This window comes from Zonotrichia leucophrys, chromosome 7, assembly GCF_028769735.1.
Source record: "Zonotrichia leucophrys gambelii isolate GWCS_2022_RI chromosome 7, RI_Zleu_2.0, whole genome shotgun sequence".
NCBI classification, from domain to species: domain Eukaryota; kingdom Metazoa; phylum Chordata; class Aves; order Passeriformes; family Passerellidae; genus Zonotrichia; species Zonotrichia leucophrys.
The window spans coordinates 9,424,721-9,447,932 of NC_088177.1; the positions used below are offsets into that span (position 1 = coordinate 9,424,721).

Genomic DNA, 23,212 nt, shown 5'->3' on the forward strand with positions numbered 1-23,212 from the left:
TGTCACAGCTCTTAATATGGGACATCAAATACAAGTTGTCTGCAGGGAAGAACAAAAAGGAGTGTTGGTCCTTTTCTCCTATATTGTTTAATCATGCATAACACCCTTCAAAAAAAACACATTTTACCTCTCAGCCCTCTAGTACACCCTGTCTCCTCTTCAAAGCATCCTTCTCTCATTTTTTGAGCCAAAGGACTGCATTTGCCACCTCTCCTGCTCTTGTACTCCCCCTTCCCCTCATCCTGCCGTGTCAGGGTTTCTGTCTCTGCCGGGGGCTGTAGGCTCAGCAGCGACCACATCTGCTGCTCTCAGCCCAGAGCCTGCTCAGTGGGCTCCTGGCTCTGTGGGATGTGGACACCTGACCCTGTGATTCATAGAGGGAGGCTGGCTGCCCGCGCTGGAGGAGCCTGTGGGTGTTTCTGGAGGTACGCATATGTTCATCTCGCCTGCTGTCAGCTCCATTGGCTCAATTATTTGGTGCATCCTGATAGTGATGACTGTTTGTGGACTTAACAAAAAAAAACTAGGAAAAAATCCTGCAAAATAATATTTTGAGAAAATAATATTTTCTCAAAATATTATTTTGCAGGACAGCTGATGAAAAGGACAGCTGGTGAAAAGGAAGGTGTAGCTGGGACCTGGGGCACATGTGAAGCCTGATGGGGATTCTGCAAGAATATGCATTACTTGCAAGCAAAGTGTGAGTATAGCCAAGGCACAAGAGCCTTTCTCTGGTTCAAGGAACATTAGCAGTATCCTGCTTTTTCACCATTATTTGCTTCTTCCTCTATGTCCCTTCATTCTCTTCTCCCTTTAACTTGGCTTCCCCTTGAGAAGAAGATGTAAAGTGGAGGTGGAGAGTAGCCATCATCCTCCTTGTTCCTCTGCTTGTTGCAAGCTCTTCTGTCCTGGTGAGTCGCCAGGCCCCAAGGAGGGAACATAGTCACTGAAGATCAGGCTTCTGCAACTAATGCATGCCACAGAATATGTCCCTGGTCTATATAATACAAAAATGTTGAAAACTGTGTAGTGGTCTTTTCTAAATTAAGGTGGAAGCTTTTAATTACAAAGGAAAACTGTAACAGTTTTGTGGCCTTTGGACTGATTTACGTGGCCTCCACATCATGATGCTCCATTGTGCATCGTTCCTCTTTCACAGGTTCACTTCCCATCGATTGACCAGTCCATTGTTTCTCCAAAGGGTCAAATTCCCACCAGTTAAACCATAAGGTTTCCTTCATTCTCTGCTCTTCATTCTCTTGTTGACATGCACAACAGGGGACCAAATATGGCAGGGCCTCAGACACAGCTTTGGTCCCTGACACACACAGGCTCCTTGTCCCACTGCTGGCCCTGAGTGTGCTCAGCAAGATCTGGAACTGCACGGTGCTGTGGAACTGCACCTTCAGCACAGGGCCCTTTCCAGCCTGACCTGCCCTCGTTCCTCTGGGTCTGGGCACAAAACAGGGCCTGGAAGAGAATGGCAGCACGGCCTGTGTGTCCCAGGGCCCCGGCTTTGCTTCAGCTCCACAGGGATGCAAGCAAAGTGAAGAAGCCAAACTGTTTATTAATGAAAGGTAAAAAAGGGGAGAGTATGGGAGGGAAAAAAGGGATAGGCAGGCAGGGTCTGAGGGCTTGAGAAATGGAGCTATAAAAAGGAAGAGTGGAAGGAAAACATAGGAATAGGCATGGTCTGAGGGCTGGTGAGAGGGAGCTGTCAGAAGGGAGGGAGGGTAGAGGGGCAAAAGTGGATGGACAGTGTCTGAGGGCTGGAGGGAGGGAGCTATCTATAGGCAGGGAGAGGCCTGAAGCCACGCGAGCTTGCCACAGGCTCAGCTGTACCAATCATCAACTATGTCTAGAGCTCCAGTGGCAATGGGAGATGATGTCCTCTTCCATGTCTCCTGGTGCTGTTCTTGGGACGCTGCTTCACTGGATCCAGAAAAGGACCCTATTTCTTCAGGTCTTAGGGATAATTTAGCATGACTTTCAATGTTAGAGCAGGATGAGCTGGCATTGTTCTTTGGGGATTCCAAGCCTGGAACAGAGAGAAAGAGAGCCATGGTCAGAGCCTGGATCTGCAGTGCCCTGAGGAGACCATCCTGCCAGGGCCACCCCACCCAACTCTTGCCATGGCCAAGAGAGAGGTGTTACCAACAGGATCAGCAGCAAGCTGCGGGCCAGGAATTCCTCCCGTGACCCAGAAATCTCTGTGTACTCTGCCCACGCCACCTCTTGTCAACACACGGAACGAAGCCCAGTGTAGCCGGGACAGGGATTGCAGCTCCCTGCTCAGGCACTGCAGCTCGTCTGGCCAGGCTGCTGCACTTGCTCACCCTGACTGAGATCCTGGAGCTCTTCCTGCCGCTCCTTCATCAGGGGAAACCCGGGCATCTCTGAGAACAAAGAGTTAATCTTGGCCCCAGCGGCACAGCTCCCTGCCAGCGGCGCTGCCGGCGCTGTGGCCGCACGGGCTGCTGGCCCGGCAGGGCTCAGCCCGGCCCTTGCCGCACACTGCCGCCCCAGGGCACGGCTGCCAGAGGGCGGCAGCAGCAACACCCAGGCCAGGCGGGGCTCCACGGCGCCTGGGCAGCCGGCTGGCGCTGCCGGGGCAGCAGGCAGGGCTGGGGCCTGTGGGAATCTCCAAAATCAGAGGGTTTTAGGAATGGTAAAAAAGGCAGGCCTCAGAGACAGCCAAAGTGCGATTAGAGTTAAGCAGTAGCCATAAGAGTCGTCATCAGAAAGTTTTTATAAGAAGTAGACAAGTAAGGAGAAATTAGAACAATGGTCTGGGTATTAATGCTTGGCTAGAATACCTCCCTAAGGTACAGAAAAGTTTATCTGCCAAGATATTAGGAAGTTTTAAGCTTAATTATGGAACCCAGATCACAGCCCTCGACAGGAGTCTCCTGCCCTTGTGGCAGGAGCCCATGAGAGCGAGTGCAGGACTTGCTGTCCTGCAGCCTTCCTGAGGCTTCCCACTTGAAGGTGACTTCCAGGCACAATTGAAGGACTTGGTGACTTGGAGCTTTTCCAAGGCATCTCTCCTTCAAATAGCCACAAATCCAGTCAAAGGTATGGAGCAGAGACCCCCAATAGTGCCCAAGCTGGCCTGGGTGGAGGAGGAGGAAGAAGGCCCTGCAGCTGCCCCATCACAGGAGACCGAGGAGGTGGTGCCATTCCAGCCACCGCAGGAGGGTGAGTGGCAGAGCCTGACTGTGGGACTGGTGCCTGCAGCCAGCTTGGCCCCATGCCATGCCATGCCATGCCATGCCATGCCATGCCTGCCATCCCCTGGGGACGTGCCCAAAGACAGGACGGAAGAGGGGCCGGGCAGACACCCCGCACTGGCCCTGCTCCATCCCCTGGGCCATGCCGGGGCTCTCCCTGCCTGGGCAGCGCAGGGCTGGCCCGTGTTCTCCGGCCTTTCCCGCAGCCCCTCAGCTCTGGCTGCGCTCGCTCTTTGCCAGATGCAGACCTGGAGCGCACACAAGAGCAGGAGTCCAGCCGTGGCCGCTTCCGCAGCACAGCGCAGGTACCTGCAGCCACCCCCACCTGGGCTGGGCCTGCTGTCCCTGCTCAGGCCAGCACCGTGTCTGCAGCACTCCATGCAACACCCCCGGCATCCTGCCCTTCTCCTACAGTTTGTCTGCAAATTCATCAAGAGAATGCAGGAGGAAGAGACCATGGTCATGGGCACTGGGCTCAGACGCTACTCTCCCATCTTCCAAACCAAGACCAGCGCTGCCCTCCTGTCTATGCTTGTAAAGGAAGATTTTTACTATCCAAACCAAGTAAGCAGCCTGTGGCCAGGGTTTGATCCTCCCACGAATTGCTTGGCCTCCCAAGCCACGCGTCCTGGCTGCTGTGAGCCTTTGGGGCCACATGGCAGTGGGCCGGGAAGGGAAGCACTTGTCTGGGGAAGCTGGGAACATTGCTCCCTCTGGCAGCTTTCCAAGTCTCCCTGTGCCTTCTCCAGGTGCCCGCCATGGTCAGGTTCATCCACCAGTGGCTCCTGGCCAATGATTGTGATGAGCACAGGCTGGACGAGGCCCTGCTGCATCTCGCTGAAGCACAGCCAGATGACGCAGTGGTGACGCTCCTGCGCGTGGCCCCGTCCTGTGACAGGTATGGGGCCCACCTGCCCACAGGGCTCAGGCCTCCCCAGCCCATCACCCTGTACAGCCTGGCCCAGGTGTCTGACCAACAGAGACTCCCAGGGCCCTCTGGCTGCTGCCTTTGCCAGCCCTGGCACGTCAGCCCCTAAGCCTGCTGCCATGCTCCCTCCCTGCCCCTCAGGGCTCCGTCCCCACAGGGCTGGGCTGCCTGGCTGCTGCTGGCCAGGGCCAGTGGGCAGAGGCAGAACTGGCAGCCAGCTCAGCTGCCCCCGGGGCTGTGTCTGAGACCGCCCTGAGACAGAGCTCTGACCCCACAGAGCTGCCATGGCCATGTGGAAGACAATTATGGGCTCAGCCAGGACTGCGGAGCTGGCACAGCGGATCCTCCTGGATGTGCTGGGGAGCTGGCCAGTGCACAGCACGTGCACCTCCGATGGGGACGAAACGGGTGTCTTTGCCCTGGCTGTGAGTTTCTGACACTGGCCTTTGCTGGCCCCAAGGCCGCCCCTCCAGCAGCGCTCCATCCTCCTTCCCCCACTGCATCTGCCTGCCTCAGGCGCTGGCCTGAAACCGTGCCCAGGGGCAGCTTCAGGCCCACCAGGCCCCGTGCTCCCCCTGCCAAGGTCTCTCCGGGCCTCTCCCTGCCACGCTCGGCCCTGCCACACGGACACCTCGGCACTGAGCGCTGTCTCGGGGGGCTTTGTCCTTTGCAGGCAACCGTGGTGATGTGGAAGATCCTCCAGGTGCCCTGTCTGCCACGGATATTAAAGGTGTATTTCCCCTGCCTCTTTGTGCATCTGCTATTCCAAGTGTTCTTCAGCACTCTGGATATGCCAGAGGAGGTCGATACGTTCTGGAAGGCATGCCAGGAAGAGCACGGCCTTGCCACCAGCCCCAACAGGTGCTCCATCCCACTCCTCCTGTCCCTGCCACGTGGCCTGCCAAGGAGCCAGTGCTGCCAGTGTGACCTGGGCTTTGCTGTGCTCACAGGTTTGCAGTGCAGACCCTGAAGTCCCTGCTCTGCCGTCTCCGCTGTCAGGATGTGGTGGTGGCAATAGAACGCATGTGTGGCTGGGACACGCTGCTCTCTCTTGACACCCACCACTATGCTGTGGCTCTGCTGGCCAGGTGAGACCCCCTTCTCCCCACTGCCTCTGACATTTCTGCTCTGTGCCCAGGTGTCCCACAAAATCCCCGTGGTCATGGGCCAGAGGGCCTTGGCACTGAGGGGGGCCAAACACACTGGAAAAAGCTGGGAGAGGAGGGTGCCCACGAGCAACCAAGTCCCAAACGGCCCAGGTCACCTTGCTGGAAAGGTGGTGGGGAAAGATGAGAACTCTGTGAGTCACTGCTGAGAGGAGGTTTGCCCCACTGCCTCAGGGTCTTGTTTCCTTTTTCCTCTTGTCAGAATCATTTGCCATTCAGCCATGCACTTTTGTACCGGGATTGCATTCTACCTGCTGGCCATGCTCAGAGAAGGGATGCCATACTGGGATTTCCCTGCCCTGGCATTCCTTGTGGAGGTGAGCCTCAAGGCCAGCGCTGCCTGGCTGAGCTGCCTCCCAGCTCTCTGCCCTCTTACAGCCACAGCTGCCAGAACGGTGCCCGTGCCCTGTGCTGCTGCCGGGGCGTGGCCCTGTGCGTTTCTGGGCTCCTGCCGGCCGCCTCCCTGTCACTGCCCTGTGCCTTGCAGGTCCTCGAGTGCCTGGACTTGAGGGAATGCAGTGACAGCATTCTGGAGCTCATGGCACAGAACCTGCAGAGCGACAACATGGAGAGGCGTCACTTGGCGCTCAGAGGCCTCGTAGTGCTGGGCAAGAATCCCTCCATGGTGAGAAGGGGGCAGTGGCTGAAGCCGTGCAGGCAGCGTGCAGGGGCTGGGCAAGGCAGTCGCTTGGCCTTGCCTGGGCTTCGGGCGCTGGGGCAGCTGCTCCCAGCTCTCCTGCCTCCCGCTCCAGCTGCCCCAGTGCTTCGCGACAGGCCTTTGGCCTCTGGGCCCTGCGGCAGCAGGGTGGCCTTTCACAACCTTGTGTTCCACACAGGCTGAAAAAATGCGCAGCCTGACTGAAAGGCTTGTGGAGCTCCTGCAGGAAAACGATAGCGTCATGATCAGGATGACCATTCTTCTACTCAGATACTCGCTCCTGGATAATGGTGCCCCAATACCCACCCCCATGGCCCTGCAGCTGGCTGAGGCGCTCCTGCCACTCTTTGACCATGTAAGGCTCTGTGCCCACAGCCACGGCCACTGCCTGCTGCCCAGACACTTGGTGCCCTGTGGAGATGCAGGCCTGTGCCCTGGGGGGCCTGAAGCAGCTGATGCTGAGCTCTTCTGCCCTTCCTTTCATACAGGAGGATAGCCAGGTGCAGCTGAGCTCCATGTGTGTCTTTCAAGATATGCTGTACTCATTAACCAATGATGGAAGAAAGGCCCTGAAGTCTCACGTGCACCACAGCCTGCTCCCTCTCTACTTCCACTGCCATGATGAGAATCAGATTGTTGCTCAGGTGAGCACTTGTGGCCAGCTGCTGTAGCCCTGGCAAGGGGCTGCGTTGACTCCTGCCCTGGCACCTTGCAGCCTCCTCCAGGCTGTGGCACTGGGATGCTCCTGTGCCATGGACTGTGGGGCCACCTGTGCCTCTCTGCTCTGCTCTCCAGGCCTCCTGTGTAGTGCTGCATTCTGCAGCCAGATTCCTGAAGAGAAGGAATCTCGAACAAATGCCAGAGGTGGATCAGACATGGAGGTTCGGCGAGAGCCTGGTAAGAGCAGCCGAGAATCCTCAGCCTGGAGAAGGGCCCTGAGGGCGGTGCTCAGTGTGCGGGCCGGGCAGCTGTGCCCCCGCCCGCTGCTGCGGCCAGAGGCCGCGCGGGCTCTTCTCCCGGCTCCCGTGGGCCCGAGCCGGGTGTCCATTGAGCCCCGGCCAGGCGGGGCTGCGAGCCGGCACCGCGGCTCCCCGGGCAGCAGCCGGCCCTCTGCCCCCTGCCCTCGGGAGCCCTTGGCCAGCGGCTGCTGGCCGCGCCTCAGGGCTCTGCGGCCAGGGGAGGCCGGGGCCGGACGCAGGCAACGCCCGGGCCAGGGGCTGAGCCCGCGCCAACCCTTCCCTCCTGCCGCTCTCTGCAGCTGGCAGAGGACAGGAGCAGAGCGGCCGAGCACCTGCGCCGGGCCCTGCGCTACCTGCGGAGCCCCCAGGAGCGCCTGCGAGAGGCGGCCGTCAGGTTCATGGGTGAGCCACGAGCCCGGGCTGCCCTTCCCCTCCCCGGCCCGGCCCGCCGCAGCTCGGCCCCAGCCCCGCCTGCTGCCCCGGCAGCGCCAGCCGGCTGCCCCGGCGCCGTGGAGCCCCGCCTGGCCTGGGCGTTGCTGCTGCCGCCCTCGGGCAGCCGTGCCCTGGGGCGGCAGCGTGCGGCAAGGGCCGGGCTGAGCCCTGCCGGGCCAGCAGCCCGTGCGGCCACAGCGCCGGCAGCGCCGCTGGCAGGGAGCTGTGCCGCTGGGGCCGTGACAGGCTCTGTGTTCACAGGCATGGCCGGGCGGCACCTGAGGGGGCAGCAGCAAGAGCTGCAGCTGATCTGCACGGGTGAGTGAGGGCAGCGAGCTGACAGCGGGGGCTGCGGGGGGAGAGCTGGAAGTCCTGCCCCGGCTGCAGAGGGCTCTGCTCCCGTGGGCAGAGCACACTGACATTTCAGGGCCGTATGGGCCATTGGTGGCCGGCAGCTTCGGGCTGATCCCCTTGCTCCCTGCTCTTTCGTGGCCATGGCAAGAGCCGGCTGGGATGGCCCTTGCAGGGGCCTCTCCTTGGCTCCTACCGATCTGGCTCGTGACCTTGGCTCTGTTCCTCTCTCTTGCAGCCCTCGAACCCCTGACGGAGGACATGAGCAGTGCCATGTCAGAGCTGGCAATTCAAACACTGCATGTCCTCCGAGCAACAGCGAGTGGGCGATGCTCCATCTTCCAGAGGCTGCACGATCGGCTGCGCAGGGCTAGGATGGCTTGGCCCCGTCTGCCGCGGCTCCGCTGGCTGCACTGCTGGAGTTCTCAGGAGAGCTGATCCGCGAGGCTCTCTTTGCTGGGGCAACCTGCGCCAGCGGGGATTTTCCTTTCCTTTAAGATTTTTTGTTTACTTCCCTGGCATTTTTTATCCTTTGTATTGATAAATATAGAATGTGTTATAATAGAGATAAATAAGAAAAATATAGAATGTGTTACAATATACAGACTCTAAGGAGATTTCTTTGCTGCCTAGGGTCCACAGGGCATAGGGGAGCAGGGGAAAAGGTGCTTGTGCTCAGCTAAATGCCCAGGCGTGCAGTGCTGCAGGGGAAATGGCCAGAAGCCCCTTGGCCTTTGGTGGTTCTGCTGAAGCCTTTGTGCTGCCCACAGTGCAGGGGGGCAGGGGCCGGAGCTGCGGGGATCCCTGTGAGAGCGGAGCCTGGAGATGGCCACAAGCCCAGGGCCAGGCAGGAAGCGCCATCCGTGTCCTCCTGCCCGTGTGCTGCTGGCTGCCTTGCTGAGGGCTCCCAGGTGCCTCTGGATCTGCTGTGGGGCTGCAGCACTATTGCTGGGCAGCTTGGCCGTGCTGGGGCAGCCCCTGAGGGGATGGGGCCCAGAAGGGATGAGGTGCTGCGGAAGACCTGACAGGATGAGGCAGTGGAAAGGAACAAGGGGCATGTGTGAGAGAGTGGGTGGCAGGAAGCTCCAAGGGGGCAGGAGGCCCCTGAGGAGCCAGGGTGCTGGGAATCCCTGAGGAATTGGGTGTCAGAGGGCACAAGCAGCCCCCAGGCAGCCGCCTTGTCCCTGGCACCCGGCTGCTCTGGCACTTCCCCAGAGCGTCTGCCAGGCCTGCGGCAGAAGCCCTCGAGGCCAGGCCTCAGCAGGAGGTGGGGGCACCCCTGAGGTGCCCAGGCTGGGCTGGCTGGGCACAGGGACGGCGGGGGGCTGCTGCCAGGGCACGGCCACTGGGTGCTGCCAATAAAGGGCAGGGGCAGAGGCAGGGCTGGCGGCCGTCCTGGGCCCTGGCGGCTGCCCAGGCCACGGTGCCGTGACCGAGGCCCCCCTGACCCAGAGCTCTGGGCCCGCAGAGCTGCTGCCACCATGGGGAGGGCGGCCGCGTCTCCTCCAGCAGGGCTGCAGAGTGGCTGCTGCCCCGGCGGCTCTGGGCCCCGCAGAAACAGCACCAGAGCGGGCTCAGCAACAGCAGCACCCGAACGGCGGCACCTGCTTGGCCAGGCGTCCGCACCCGCCGGGATGCCAGACGGAGGGAGCCCGGGGGCACAATGGCCCCTGCTTTGGCAAAAGGCTCAGCAGAGTAGGCCACAATGGCTCTCTCTTGACTTGCCATCCTCACAGCAACGCTTGGCTGCTTCAGCTGCTGCCTGTGCCCCTGACTGACTTCCATGGCCGGGCTTGAGGGCAGACTCGCCTCCCACAGGCGGCGTCCCAAGGCAGCGCCATTGGTGCCATGGGCAGAGAGACACTCTGATGGGGCACCTGCCCTGCCATGCAGCTGCCCTCCCTCTCCTCTATGCAGGCACCCTAAAGACACATGCATCAGCTCTGAAACAAAATCCTGGACTTGCCTGGAACAAAGGAGGTGCTGGGGAAAACCCCGCACTTCCATGGGTCACTTTTCCTCTCCACTTGGGGAATCACAGAATGAAAGAACACTTTGCCTTGCAAAGTATCACAAAGATCATGCGGTTCCCATCACCACCCTGCCGTGGGCACAGGTGCTGTGCAGGCACAGCTGTCACTAGAACTGGAAGAACACTTTTCCATGTTTACCTTTTCCTCCCCTGCATTTCAAGCTAACATGAAAAATTCAGCTGGTTACAGCTGATTTATGCAGCTCACAAGATCTGGATTCTCCAGTGGGCCATGGTATGGCCATTCAGCCTTTGTTAGACCATCCAGATGGAGCTCAGCCCTGTGCACCCCAGGCACAGGCAGCAGGCTGGTGTATTTCAGCATCCGAAAGCCTTTGGGGATTCCTGTGCACCCATCCTCTTGCTCATGTGCTCAAAATGTGTTGGTTTATTTTCTGCTGCTGTTGTGTTAGTTGGACAACATGCTTCTGGAGATACCCCTCTCCAACTTGTACAGTATCTTCCCCTTGCTAGTTTTGCTTATACAGTCTTCTGTACAGTATTTCAAAGGGATTCAGTTGTTCTTTTGTTCTTGGTCTTATCAAATACTTTATAAAAGCAAAGGCTGGGCCTGGGGCCAAGGTTGGCCTCTGGTACAGTTTTGACTGTCTGTTGTTTGACCGGATAATTCATCTTTTCCCCCTGGCCACTGGCCTGGGGCCAATACAGTGTGAGTAGGTGCCAGTTGATTTGGAGATTATTGCAAAGTTGCTGTGCAATATTTGCTAGGAAACGAGGTCCTCAGTCAGAGGAGATGTCTAAAGGCACTCTGAACCAGGGCATGATATTGCTTAACAAAATGTTGAAAACCTTGGCTGTATGTGTTTGGGCTGGGAATGCCTCGGGTCATGCTGAGAAGGTATCAGTTAAAGGCAGAAGGTATTTGTACCCCCCTTTTCTTGGCAATTCAGAAAAGTCAGCTTGCCAGTGCTGTCCAGGATGTTGTCCCTTGTCTACTGGGCCAAGCTCAACTCTAGTCCTGGTTTGTGGATTGGCTATAAGACATTATTTCATACCCTTGGGTTACCTGCTTTACACTAGAGTACAGGTTGCATCTTACTGTTGTCCTTATCAAATAACCATGTAAGGCATCCCCTTCCCAGTGTATACAATTATGTTCATCTTTAATCAGTTTTCATGATGCTCTTTCTGGCATAACTCTCTATCCCTGAGGAGTTTAAAAAAACATAATGTTTTCATTCTGCTTACAAATTCTTTGTTAATTCTAGATCCTTCTGATTATATGGCATACATCATTGTCATATTATTCCTCACCTTTGGGAATTAGTGCCTGAATCTCAGCAGGGCTTTGTTCTACTACTCTTTTTGCAACCTGTTCCCTCTTTTGGGGTTGGTTTCTCCTTTCCGATGTCCTTTTCAGTGCAGAATTGCAACCTCTTGAGGTAGTAGTACTGACTGCAGCAATTTAAGATTTCTTCTGAATCAACTTCAACTGCTTTCCTTGAGCTGCCAATAGTCCTTTATCTTTCTAAACTGCTTCATGGGCGTCTATTACGCTGAAGGCATTCTTGGAATCTGTTCATATATTGATCCTTTTTCCTCAGGCTGGTCAGAGGGTGCGGGTTAAAGTGATTATCTCTGTCTTCTGAGCTGACTTGTGTAGGGCTTCTATCCCCTATTGCTCCATGCTAATTGTATATCCTGATTTTCACTGATCTGCTCTTACAAAGCCACTCCCATCTGTGTACTGAGACTCTGCTCTCAGAATTGGGGTTTCTTTAAGATCTGGGCAGCTGGAATAAAGTGGGCTGAATGGTTTTGATCCAGTCATGCTACAAAGGCTGCTTGTCTGTCTAGTGAGTAGCTGGGAATGGTGCTGGGTTAACTAGAGAAGAGATTTGTATTGTAATGCTGCATTGTTCCACCAAAATTGCCCAATATTTAAGGATTCTGGAGGGTGAAAGCCAATGCCCACCCTTTTGGTCAAGAATTGCTGCTGCTGCATGTGAGATAAACACAATTATTTGTTGACCTAGAGTGAATTTCCAGGCTCCTTGGATGTCTGAAACAAGAGCAGCAACTGCTTACAGTCAGGCTGTCCCCTACTTACTTCATCCAGTTGTTTGGAAAATGATGCTATTGCCCTTTTCTATGGGCCAACTGTTTGAGCTAGTGCACCTAATGCCATCCCTTGCCTCTCATAAGAGAAAAGCTGAAAGGGTTCCAAGACATCTGGCAAGCCCAGAGCAGGTGCTCTTTTCAAGTCCTCCTTCAGCTTTTGAAAGGCTTTCTTACTTTTGGGTGTCCATTTCAGGTCTCTGGGATTGTCTTCTAGCAGCTGCTACAGTGGCTTAACCAGCAGCCCACAGTCAGTACCATGGTTAATACAGCATCCAGTCATTCCTAGAAAGGTTCTCAGTTCTTTGGCATTAGTAGGGAGTGGGGTTCGGTTATGGTCCCTTTGCCGTCCTGTCTTAGTCCCTGCTGCGCTTGGGATGTTTTGTATCCTCGGTAAATGACTTCCTGTTTGATTATTTGAGCTTGATTTCTGGATGCCTTGTGTCCACTGAGTTCCAGGACATTTCATAGGCTTACTGTCCATTCCAGTCTTTTTAAGTTTCAGCGGCTAAAAGTAGATCATCTACCTGTTGTAACACAATTCCATTTGTGGATGGGCTTACCCAACTTTCAAGGTCCTCAGCAAACTGTTTTCCAAACATGGTTGGACTATTGTTGAATCCTTGTGCTCCTCCAGTCCAGGTAAATTGATTTGTCCTTCCAGTCTCTGTGTTTCCCCATTCAAAGGCAAACCGGTTTTGGCTGCCAGGGTCCAAGGGTATACAGAAGAAAGCATCCTTGAGATCTGAAATGGTAAACCACCCATATTCACCTTTTAGTTTGCTTAGCAAAGCATATGGATTTGCAACCACTGGGTGGAGATCTCCAGCTATTTTGTTAATATAGCCTGTAGGTATTGAACCAGACTGTAGTTCAAACCATCAGGCTTTTGTATGGGTAAAATGGGTGTATTCTATTCAGATTCACATTCCAGTAACAACCCAAATTTTAGAAAATTTTCTATGATAGGGTTATACATTTTATGATTTCCACTTTAAGTGGATATTGTTTAATTCTTATTGGTCATGTTCCAGGTTTCAGTTTAATGATTACAGGTTGTGCTGCTTTGGCCTTACCAGGGGTCCCATCCACCCAGACTTTAGGACAAACGTGACTAAGAACTTCTTCTGTGTCTCTTCTGATTTGGACAAATCTGTAATGACAGCTAGACTTAGAACATGATTATTTGTTCATCATTGACTTTGATCTGAACTCCTCCAGGGGTAAACTACATTTCAGCCTGTTGAAACCTGTTACAACATTCTCATTTCTCCAACAAATCCTTCCGATGAGGCATTTTGGGGGACGTAGGCATATATAGGAACTGATGTATTCCTACTGTTTTTCCCAGTTCATAAGATTGTGGTTTTAAAAAGGATACCTTCTGCTGTTGACTTGTGGCTCCAATAACATTCACAACTTTACCGGGATCAATTTCTTCCAGCTTTATATCTAATACAGAATGTGTTGCACCCGCATTCACCAGACAATTCATTTTCCTCACCTTTTGCCCCAGGTCTCTTTGGAGCAGAGTGTTTTCTGGGGGGATGCCCTCCAGCCAACCCTTGCATTGATTCAGTTCTTCAACCACCTTGGCTTTGAGTTGCAGGCAGTCTCTCTTCCAATGCCTTTCTTTCTTACAATAGGCACACTGAGTGGTCCAGAGTTTAGGGATAGGTTTCTGCCCACCCCAGCCATTTCTTTGTCCTGAGTGTAAGGAGTAAAAAGTTGTCCATTTTTCAAAGTGATAGAGCCAACAAGTTCAACCAATTGCTACTATGTTAGAGCTTTAATTATTTATTATTAATAGTTTCATGTTGTAATTACCTGTTGTTAACAGTTTAATTGTTAGAAATCCCCCTTTGTCGGGTACCACCCCTGCTGCTTCCTGGAAAATGGCACCCGGGGCTGTGAGGAGGGAGTGACGACACAGCTTGGATGCGAATGTAGAAACACTTGGCCAAGTCCAGCAAAGAAAAGCTCTAAAACAACGAGCCACCACAGAATTAAACAATCTAAGTGACGTCTAAGTGTAAGCAACTGAGTCCAGGGTCTGCTAAGCCCTTTGAACCTCTCACCCTAACCCGGGATGTCAGCTAGAAAGAAGACCTCAAAGGTTAAATAGCAAATGGGAATCTCCTGGTGCTCTGGCAAGGATGGAAGCCCCAGCTCTGCCTGCGCACCAGCGGACAGAGCTGCACACCTCCTCCTCCTCCCTGTCACTCCTGGCAGCAGTGACGGCGCCATGCGCACGACCCTCGAGCTCCCACCCAAGGTGACCTTCATAAAGGCATTAAAAAGGAGAAAAATCTCCTGCCCTTTCCATTTATTTCAGCAAGACCCCCCAGCTGATTCCAATGTCTCCTACTCCCTTCTTGCTTGGATGGCCCTGTTCAGGTCTTGTAGGATTCCCACAGATCCGGGCTGTTTGCCATGGCTCTGTTCTTGTCTCTTTCAGTCCTTCAAGCCCGGAGGCAACGTGCCAGCCCATCCTGCTCTGACTCGGAAAATCAAACCGAGTTTCCCCAAAGAGCTCAAGAATTAGGGATATCTTCTGGATCCAGTGAACCAGTATCCCAAGAACAGCACCAGGAGACACTAAAGACAACATCACTGCTCAGAGCTGCTGGAAGTCCTGGCACAGCTGGTGCTGGGCACAGTTCTTGTGGCTTCAGCCCTCTCCCTGCCTGTCCTGTAGACAGCTCTCTCCCTCCAGCCCTCATACACTGCCCATCACCTTTTTTTCTCCCCACTCTCCCTCCCTTTTGATAGCTCTGCCCTCAGCCTGTCCATCACCATTTTCTCCCTCCACTCTCCCTCCCTGGTGACAGCTCCCTCCCTCCAGCCCTCAGACCCTGCCCATCCCCTTTTTTCCCTCCAGGCTCATCACTTTGCTTTGCCTTCCATTAAGAACCAGTTTGGCTTCTTCACTTTGCCTGCATTCCTGTGGAGCTGAAGCAAAGCCGGGGCCCTGGGACACACAGGCCGTGCTGCCGTTCTCTTCCAGGCCCTGTTTTGTGCCCAGACCCAGAGGAACAAGGGCAGGTCAGGCTGGAAAGGGCCCTGTGCTGAAGGTGCAGTTCCACAGCACTGTGCCATTACACATCTTGCTGACATCCTGGAGCCCCTGTGTCATGGTTTGACCAGGAAGAGTGGGAATTCTGGGAAGCTGTGGTCAAACCAATGAAGGTTTTGGGTTTCATACTGACACCTGGTGTAGCCAGTGGGTTTGGACACACCTCCGAGAATACACAGGGGTTAAAAGCAAGGCACTGCCCTGGCACTTCCTCTTTTGGACATCGTCGGGCGAAGAGGTCAGATCTCTTCCCCGCCCGGCCCGCTGCTGCTGGGCGGGAGAGGGCCGGCCATGCGGTAGGCCTGGGCCTGGACAGAGATGGGGTTGAGGGGCTTCGGGGGAGCTTCGAGGATGGAAGGGTGGAAGGTCCAGAGAGTCAGCCTCGGCAGCCAGACCCCCCCCCCCCCCCATCCCCCCAGGAGAGCAGCCAGCAGGAGGAGAAGGAGGGATGACTGCCCGGCCGGAGCGGCAGCGTGTGGGCAGCGTGCGTGGGAGTCGCTCGGGACCGACAGCAGAGACTGAAAACTTTTAACCCTTTCTTGCATGATTGGGGCCTTGCAAAAATGCTAATCCTCCTCGAAGCTGAATAAGAAGGGAGATAGAGATGAGATGAGATAAGGACTTTGGCCCGGAGATTGTGAGATGATTGGATGGGAGAAATGATTTGGAGTGGCCTTTTGGCTGGACTTTTTCTTGTAGCCATGGACTCATTTTGTTCCTGTGACACAGACTGCATTTAGGGGGAGGCAGTGCCTCAAAACCAGGAGGGTTCATCGTGAGGACCCCCGGCCCCAGGGGGTTGGAAAAATATGGGGGGGACAGTTGTCCCAAAAGCAGAGACTGTGCCTTTTTGGAGTGAGACAAGGCATCCTTGAAAAGACACCCTAAAAGCAGCTCTGGCCATGTCTCGGTGGTGAGAGCACTGGGCATGGAAGGAACATGTCACAAGCGGCAAAAGGACTTTTTTTCCCGGGCGGTGCCGAAGTGACATGGAAGCATCGAGGTTTCAGTGTGTTTCCAGAAGCCTATGGAACAAGAAGGACTCCTTTCCTCTTCATGAACTGCAGTTTGAGTATACTAAAGTGTCGTGCCGGGCTGGGCAGTTGGTGTTTTTGGAGAGAATGTATTGGATTGGGAAAGTCAGGAGTGGGGAGGAGGAAAAGTGGTTTTTGTAAGGTTTTCAATTTTTTTCTTTTCCTTATAGTCTTTCCCTATTTTTCCTGTAGTTTAGGTAATAAAGTGTTCTTTATGTTTAAGTTGGAGCCTGTTTTGCTTATTCCTGGTCACATCTCACAGCAGACACCAGGGTGAGGCATTTTCATGGGGGCACTGGCTCTGTGCCAGGCTCAAACCATGACACCCTGGATTTTGGAAGAGCCAACCTGAGTATGCTCTGAACCCAGCTGAGAGGGATTCCATGGCAAGCATCCATGGAGGGCAAAGGAGCTTGGAATGCTGGAAGTTTTCAAGAATAGCTTCCTGAAAGCACAGCAGTGCTCCATCCCTGCACAGGATGAGGAAGAGGGCAGAAGCAGAGAGCATCAGGGCTTAGCAGTGAGCTTTGGCTGTGCCTAAGAGCAATGAAGCAGCAGCACGGTGCCCAAGACTCGCACACGCGGCCATGCCGGTGCCCGGAGCACTGTCAGGCAGTGCCGGGATCCCGGCTGTGCTTCTGCTCCCCACAAGCGAGGAATGGCAGCCTCAGGCTCAGAGCCAGACAGAAAGCCAGCCAAGGGAGAGCAGAGGGAGGGCACCCTGCCAGTCTCTCTTGGGCATGGCCATAACAGCCCCTGCTGCTTCTTCCTCCGCCTGTGTTTGGGCTGTGCTGGTGGCAGAGCCAGCCAGGTTGGGCTCTGTGATCCAAAGCCTGTTGGCAGCGGGCATGAAAAGCGCTGCGTGCACAGCAGAGAGACCTGGAAGGTGCTGGCAAGAGCGTCCTGCAGGAACAGGGCTCCAGTCCCTGGCCGAGAACAGCCTGGTTTTGGTGCTAGGAGCACAGGCAGGAGTTGAGGCAGGTGAAGAGGCAGCAGGCAGCTTGTGTTTGTGGAGGGCCTGGGGCTGCACGTCTGAACCTGCAACTGGAAACTCACTGGGGAGAATAGGAGCTCGAGTTGAAGTGCCTGTCCTGAAAGGACCTGAAGTCATTCAGCCTTACCACCAAAAGCCAAGGGCCGTTTGGCCACAGTCCCTTCCACACCGCACGCTTGGCAATGTGGCTGAGAGCAAGCAGCCTTTTCCCCTCTTCCTCATTGGCCTGAAGGCACTGTGCAGCAAGAGAAAGCTCCTGGACACCCGGCTATGCAACAACAGCAATTTAATGTTCCTGGAGTGGGTGAAGGGAAAGGAAGTGCCGGCAGAGGAGAGCTGTTCCCCGCAGGCTCAGGTGGCCCCAGCAGACGCAGCCTCCCGGATCCGTTCTCCGCAGCGCCGCGGCAGGACACTCAGCCACGGCCACACAGGAAAGGCTGCCACTTCCAGAGGCGGCGCAGTTGGTCTCGCATCCTCTGCACTCGGGAGGAGGGAACGCTCCGTACAGCTAAAAGGATGTACAGAGCTTGAAGAGCCAAGCATGAGATGGCTGGGCTGCTGTCATCCGTCATGTCCTGAAGGGCTGCAGAGAGACAAACAGAGGCACAGTCAGAGGCTGGATCTGCGGGGAGCTGGGCAGAGCCTCCAGCCTCATCCATGGCACGCAGCTCCTGGCACGGCCTGGAGGAAACAGGAGCCAAGAAGGACGAGCTGGCAGCTGCTGGCCAGGAATGTGTCGCAGGCCCCTGCAAGGTGTCTGTGCTGTGGCCACGCTGCCCTTGGGGCATGCAGGGAGCGGAGCCGTCGGCGGGCGGGCCAGGGAAGGCAGCTGCCAGCGGCAGCCCCCGCCGAGAGCCCGCGGGCCTCACTCACCGCTGCAGATGATGTGGAACTCCGGCTGCTGCCCTGTCAGGTAGCGCCCGGCCATTCCTGGGGGACACAGAGCGTGTCCTGCCTTCAGAGCCACAGCTGCCGCCCACGGCCGCTGCCGGCCCTGAGGCCTCACGCCCTGCTGGCCCAGCAGGGCTCAGCCCGGGCCCCTGGCGCACGCTGCCGCCCCAGGACACGGCTGCCAGAGGGCGGCAGCAGCAACGCCCAGGCCAGCGGGGGCTGCACATGCCCGCGCCCGGGTCCTGCTGCCGGCACAGCAGGCGGGGCTGGGGCAGAGCTGCGGCAATGGGGCGGGGCGGGGAGCGAGCCGGGCCTGGGGCTCACCCATGAACCTGACGGCCGCCTCTCGCAGGGGCTCCTGTGCGCTCCGCAGGTACGGCAGGGCCAGGCGCAGGTGCTCGGCCGCTCGGCTCCTGTCCTCTGCCAGCTGCAGAGAGCGGCAGGGCACGGAGGGAAAGGGTTGATGCGGGCTCTGGCCCTGGGCCGGGCGCTGCCTACGGCCGGCGCCGCTCGCCCTGCCCACAGAGCCCTGGGGCGCGGCCAGCAGCCGCAGGCGCCGGGCTCGTGACGGGGCGGAGGGCCCGGCGAGCCGCGGTGCCGCCCCGCAGCAGAGCCCAGCTGGCTCGGGGCTCCGTCGGCACCGCGCTTGGGGCCGGAGGAGCCTGGAGAAGAGCCCGCACGGCCCAGGGAAGGGAGCGGCGTGTGGGGCGCAGGCTGGTGCCCCTGCCTGCGGCACTGGGCAGGGGCCACAGCCGCCAGCCCCACAGACTGGGCGCCGTGGGCAGGCGGCTTCTCCAGGCATCCCCAGGGTTGGGGATTCCAGCCTGTCCTTACCAAGCGCTCGGCAAATCTCCACATCTGATCGGTCTTCAGCAGCTGCTTGAGATCCTTCCTCTTCAGCACACTTAGTGCAGAAAGCAGCGTTTCCCGAGAGGCCTGCAGAGCAGCAGAGAGTCAGAGATGGCAGCGCAGCCCAGGGCACAGGAGCCGCATCTCTGTGCCAAGGCCAGGAGGAGGCTGGAGCCCGTCAGGTGCCAGCGTGTGGGGAGACAGCTGAGCCCCGTGCCATGGGGACGCCCAGGAGGCCTCACCTGTGCCACAGGCCGGTCCTCATGGTGGCAGTGGAAGAAGAGTGGGAGCAGGCTCTGGCTCACATGCTTCTTCAGGGCCTTTTCTCCCTTTGCCACTACCCGCGTGATCACGCCTTGGAAGAGGCGAATGGAGAGCAGCTGCACAAGGCTGTTGTCCTGTTGGAAAGGAAGCCAAAGGCCTCCACGTCAGCTGCTGCAGGCCCCCCTGTGGCCAGGCCCAAGGCGCCACCCAGGTGCCCGTGGCTGGGGGCACAGAGCCTCACATTGTCAAAGAGGTGCCAGAGCGCCTCAGCCAGCTGCAGGGCGATGGGGCTGGCTATTGCCAGGTCTTTCTGCAGCAGCAGGAGGCGTAGCACAACGAGGGTCATCTCAACGATGTCTCCATCCCTATCCCACAGTAGCTTCCCAAGGCTTTCAGTCAGGCTGTACATGCTTGGATCCTGTGTGCAAAACAAGGCTGGCCAACCCCATGCTGCTGCTGCTGCTGCTGCAGGGCTCAGAGGCCAAAGGCCTGTCCCGAAGCACTCGGGCAGCTGAAGAGCGACCCAGGAGAGCTGGGAGCAGCTGCCACAGCTGCCAAAGCCCAGCTAAGCCCAAGGGGCTGCTTGCCCCAGCCCCATGCTGCCAGCACAGCTTCAGCTGCTGCCTCCTTCTCACCATGGAAGTGAGCACCACGAGGCCTCGGAGCGCCACGCGACGCATCTGCCTGGACTGGCTCTGCAGGTGCCTCGTCAAGATCTCCAGGACTTTTTCACTGCATTCGCTCAAGTCCAGGCAATCCAGGACCTGAAAGGCACAGAGCAGGCACACAGGTGCCCAGCTGGCAGGAGCTCAGAAGTGCACAGGGCCCAGCCAAGGCAGCAGCACAGGGCACAGGCAGCGTCCCAGGCAGCTGCGGCTACGAGAGGGCAGAGGGCTGGCAGGCAGCTCAGCCAGGCTGCGCTGGCCATGGGGCTCACCTCCACCAGTAAGTCCAGGGCGGGCAGTTCCCAGTCTGAAATGCCTTGGCTGAGCAGGTCCAAGAGGCAGGACGCCATGTCGCAGGACCAGATGCTGGAGACACGGTGCATCTCCCTGGCAGGGAGGAAAAGGCACCATTGCTCCTGGGCCGGGCGGGCAAACCTCTCGCAGGGCTGACTGGCAGAGCTCTGGTCTGCTCCCGAGCAGCCTGGGGGCGCTTTGGGAGGCGGCTTCCCGGGCACCCTCCTCTGCCGGCCTTTTCCAGCCTGCTCATCCCTCCCTTGGTGACAAGGCCCCGCCGCCCATGACCACGGGGACTGTGTGGGGCGTTGCGGGCACGAAGGAGAGGGGCGGTGGGGAGAACAAGGTCTCACCTGGCCAGCAGACCCACTGCACAGTGGTGGGTGTCGGCACGGAGCAGCGTGTCCCAGGCACGCTTGCGTTCCATGGACAGCACCACGTGCTCATAGCGCATTTGGCAGAGCAGGGCCTTCAGGGTCTGCAGCGCAAAGCTGTGGGCAGAGCAAAGGCCAGGTCATGCTGGGAGCCCTGGCTCCTTCCATGGGGGCATGGGAGGGATGGGGAGACTGGGAGGACTGGCATGGAGCACCTGTTGGGGGTGGCGGAGAGGCCGTGTTGCTCCTGGCATGCCTTCCAGAAGGTCTCAACCTCTTCTGGCATCTCCTGCGTGCTGATGTAAGTTTGGTGGAGGAGACGCAGAAAGAGCCTGGGGAAATACTCCAGGACAACACGCGAGCGCCAGGCCAGATTGAAGACTCTCCACAGCGCCACGGTTGCCTGCAAGAAATAAAAGAGCCAGAGACAAGGCTCAGTGGCCAAGACATGCACGTGGCAGGGCCCGAGCGTGCCAGGGAGAGGCCGGGGGAGACACGGGGGGAGCAGCCGGCCTGGTGCCCCTGAAGCCTGCCCCTAAGGCAGGATTCAGCACAGTGTCTGAGGCAGAAGGATGCAGCTGGCAAGAGCACAGAGAGCCGGCTGCTGGAGAGGCAGCCTAGGGGCTGGCAAAGGCCAGCTGCAGAAACTCACAGCCAGGGCAAAGACTCCTGCGTCGTCCCCATCGGAGGTGAACACGCTGTGCACTGGCCAGGCGCTCAGCACATCGAGGAGCAGCTGCAGCGCCGGCTCCGCAGTCCTGCTCGAGGACATGATGGATGCCCACATGGTGGTGGCAGCTCTGTGGGGTCAGAGCTCTGTGTCAGGGCTGTCTCGGCCACAGCACTGTGGCCTGGGCAGCTGCAGGGGCCCGTGCTGGCCCTCAGCCCTGCCTCTGCCCACTGCCCCTGGCCGGCAGCGGCCAGCCAGCCCACGTGGGTACAGGGGCCCCGAGGGGCAGGGAGGGAGCATGGCACCAGGCTCAGGAGCTGACATGGCAGCACTGGAAAACAGAGGATCCAGAGGATCCTGGAACTCCCTGCCTGTCTGGCACTCAGCAGAGACAGGCTCCACAGGGTGCCAGGCCGCTGAACCCCAAGCCCTCCAGGCAGGTGGGGCTGCCCTACCTGTCACACGATGGGGCCCAGCGCAAGAGGGTGATCAGCACGTCACAGGGGTATTCCTGGGTCAGCTCCAGAAGGGCCTTGTCCAGCCTGTGCCCAGCAGCCTCATTGGCCGTGAGCCACTGGTGGATGTACCTCACCATGGCGGGCACCTGCAGAAGGCACGGACAGACTCACCGAGCTGCCAGAGCAGCGCCTTCCCCTGAGAAGTGCTTCCCTTCCGACGGCAGCATTGGGCCAGGCCTCAAAGGCCGAGGGAGCCCGGCAGACCCGGCTCAAGGCGCCACACCACTGCTGGGGCCATTGAGCCCTTGCCCCAGGCTGCTTACTTGCATTGCATTGGAGACACCCTTCTCCACAAGCAAATCCAGCATGGCAGCACCGGTCTCGGCACCGAGGAACGGAAGGTTCTCCAAGACGCCCGTGCCGGCACCGGCGGTCTCTTCCTGCCAAAGACACGTGATGAATTGACAGAGGGTGTGCAGGAGAAGGGCAGCAAGGGAGGGAGAATCCATGGGGCGCTCCAAGCCTGGTGCTTGGCTGAGCAGTGCCAGCAGGCCCAGCCCAGCTGGGGATGGCTGCAGGTACCTGCGCCGTTCTGCCAAAGCGGCCACGGGCGGCCTCTTCTTCCTCTGTCCGGTCCTTGGCTGCATCTGGCAAAGAGCGAGCACAGCCGGAGCTGAGGGGCTGCGGGAGAGGCTGGAGAACACGGCCCAGCCCTGAGCTGTGCAGGCAGGGAGGGCCTCAGAATGCCCCGGGGGATGGAGCGTGGCTGCCAGGTGCTCCAGCCCAACTTCTGTCCTATCCATGGATATGTCCACAGGGATGGGATGGGATGGGATGGGATGGGATGGGATGGGATGGGATGGGATGGGATGGGATGGGATGGGATGGGATGGGATGGGGCCAAGCTGGCTGCAGGCACCAGCCCTGCAGCCCAGCTCAGACACTCACGCTCCTGCAGCAGCTGGAACTGCTCCAGTTCTTCAGGCTGCTGTACTGAGGTAGGTCCAGCCTCTTCCTCCTCCAGCCACGCCAGCTTGGGCACACTGGGGGCTCTCTGCTCCATGTCACTCCTTGCAGTTAGGAGCGCTTGCTGAAGCAGAGAGGCCTCAGAAGGGCTGAAGATGAGCAAGTGCTGCAGTTGTGCCTTGAAGGCACCTGCAACAGAGGAGCCTCGGGAAGGCTACAGGACAGGAAGTCCCGCAGTCCGTCCTCGAAAACACCAGCAATAGCGAAGTTTCCAAAAGGAAAAAGGACTGCAAGTGCGGCAGTTCCTCCTCAAGGGCACCGGCCGCAGGGATGGCAGACGCTTCGGAAAAGCTCACGTCACCGAGTCCCGCAGCCAGGCCTTGAGGTCACCTGCTCAGGGAACGCCTTGGAAAAGCTCCAGGTCAGCAAGGAACGAGTTGGCTGTGGGGGGCTCCTCACAGCACTGCTCTGTCCCGTCCTGTCCCGTCGCATACACCGAGCACTGTGGCGTGGCCATGGCGCCGCCAGCACCTACGTCACGGCGTGTCACAAACGATCACCCTTGCACACGCTGTCCCTTTCCATCCCCTGATGACCACGGTGCACTGTGTCACAAAGAGCCCCAGGACACACCTCCACGTGCCCTGGGGACACCCCCACCCCACCCAAACTGCCCCAGCTTGCAGGCAAGACCTTGCCCCAAGTGTTGAAGACACAGCCCAGCAGGAACTTTAGCAAGGGCCCAAACAAGAAGCAGCTGCTCCTCTGCTCTGCCTGCTCAGGGCAGCAGAATGAGCCCCCACGGCTGCACACGCAGCAGAGCAGGAAGGGCACCGGGGCCT

At 57.7% G+C, this 23,212-nt stretch overlaps 1 protein-coding gene across 1 annotated transcript; it reads right to left on the reverse strand.

Annotated features, from left to right (window-relative positions):
* Positions 1–17,254: 17,254 nt before the first annotated feature.
* Positions 17,255–22,887, reverse strand: LOC135450338 (maestro heat-like repeat-containing protein family member 6). Its single transcript, XM_064718400.1, has 16 exons — positions 22,830–22,887; positions 22,353–22,559; positions 21,987–22,051; positions 21,728–21,844; positions 21,402–21,550; positions 20,929–21,076; positions 20,492–20,679; positions 20,256–20,393; positions 19,881–19,995; positions 19,579–19,707; positions 19,185–19,361; positions 18,922–19,077; positions 18,665–18,766; positions 18,155–18,257; positions 17,813–17,869; positions 17,255–17,522 (listed from the first exon to the last, which is right to left on the reverse strand). The coding sequence occupies exons 1-16, from the start codon at positions 22,885–22,887 to the stop codon at positions 17,353–17,355; spliced, it is 2,079 nt and encodes a 692-aa protein (XP_064574470.1). The 3' UTR covers positions 17,255–17,352.
* Between the last annotated feature and the right edge of the window lie 325 nt (positions 22,888–23,212).

Bases quoted from the DNA above. Each gene is read 5' to 3' on its own strand.
- LOC135450338 (XM_064718400.1), bottom strand. From the start codon at position 22,887: ATGGCCACGCCACAGTGCTCGGTGTATGCGACGGGACAGGACGGGACA. The intron at 21,845-21,986 runs GTACCTGCAGCC...TGTCTTTGGCAG, and splicing joins GCTTTGGCAGAACGGCGCAG to GAAGAGACCGCCGGTGCCGG. The intron at 17,523-17,812 runs GTGAGTGAGGCC...GTCTCTCTGCAG, and splicing joins GTTCCACATCATCTGCAGCG to CCCTTCAGGACATGACGGAT.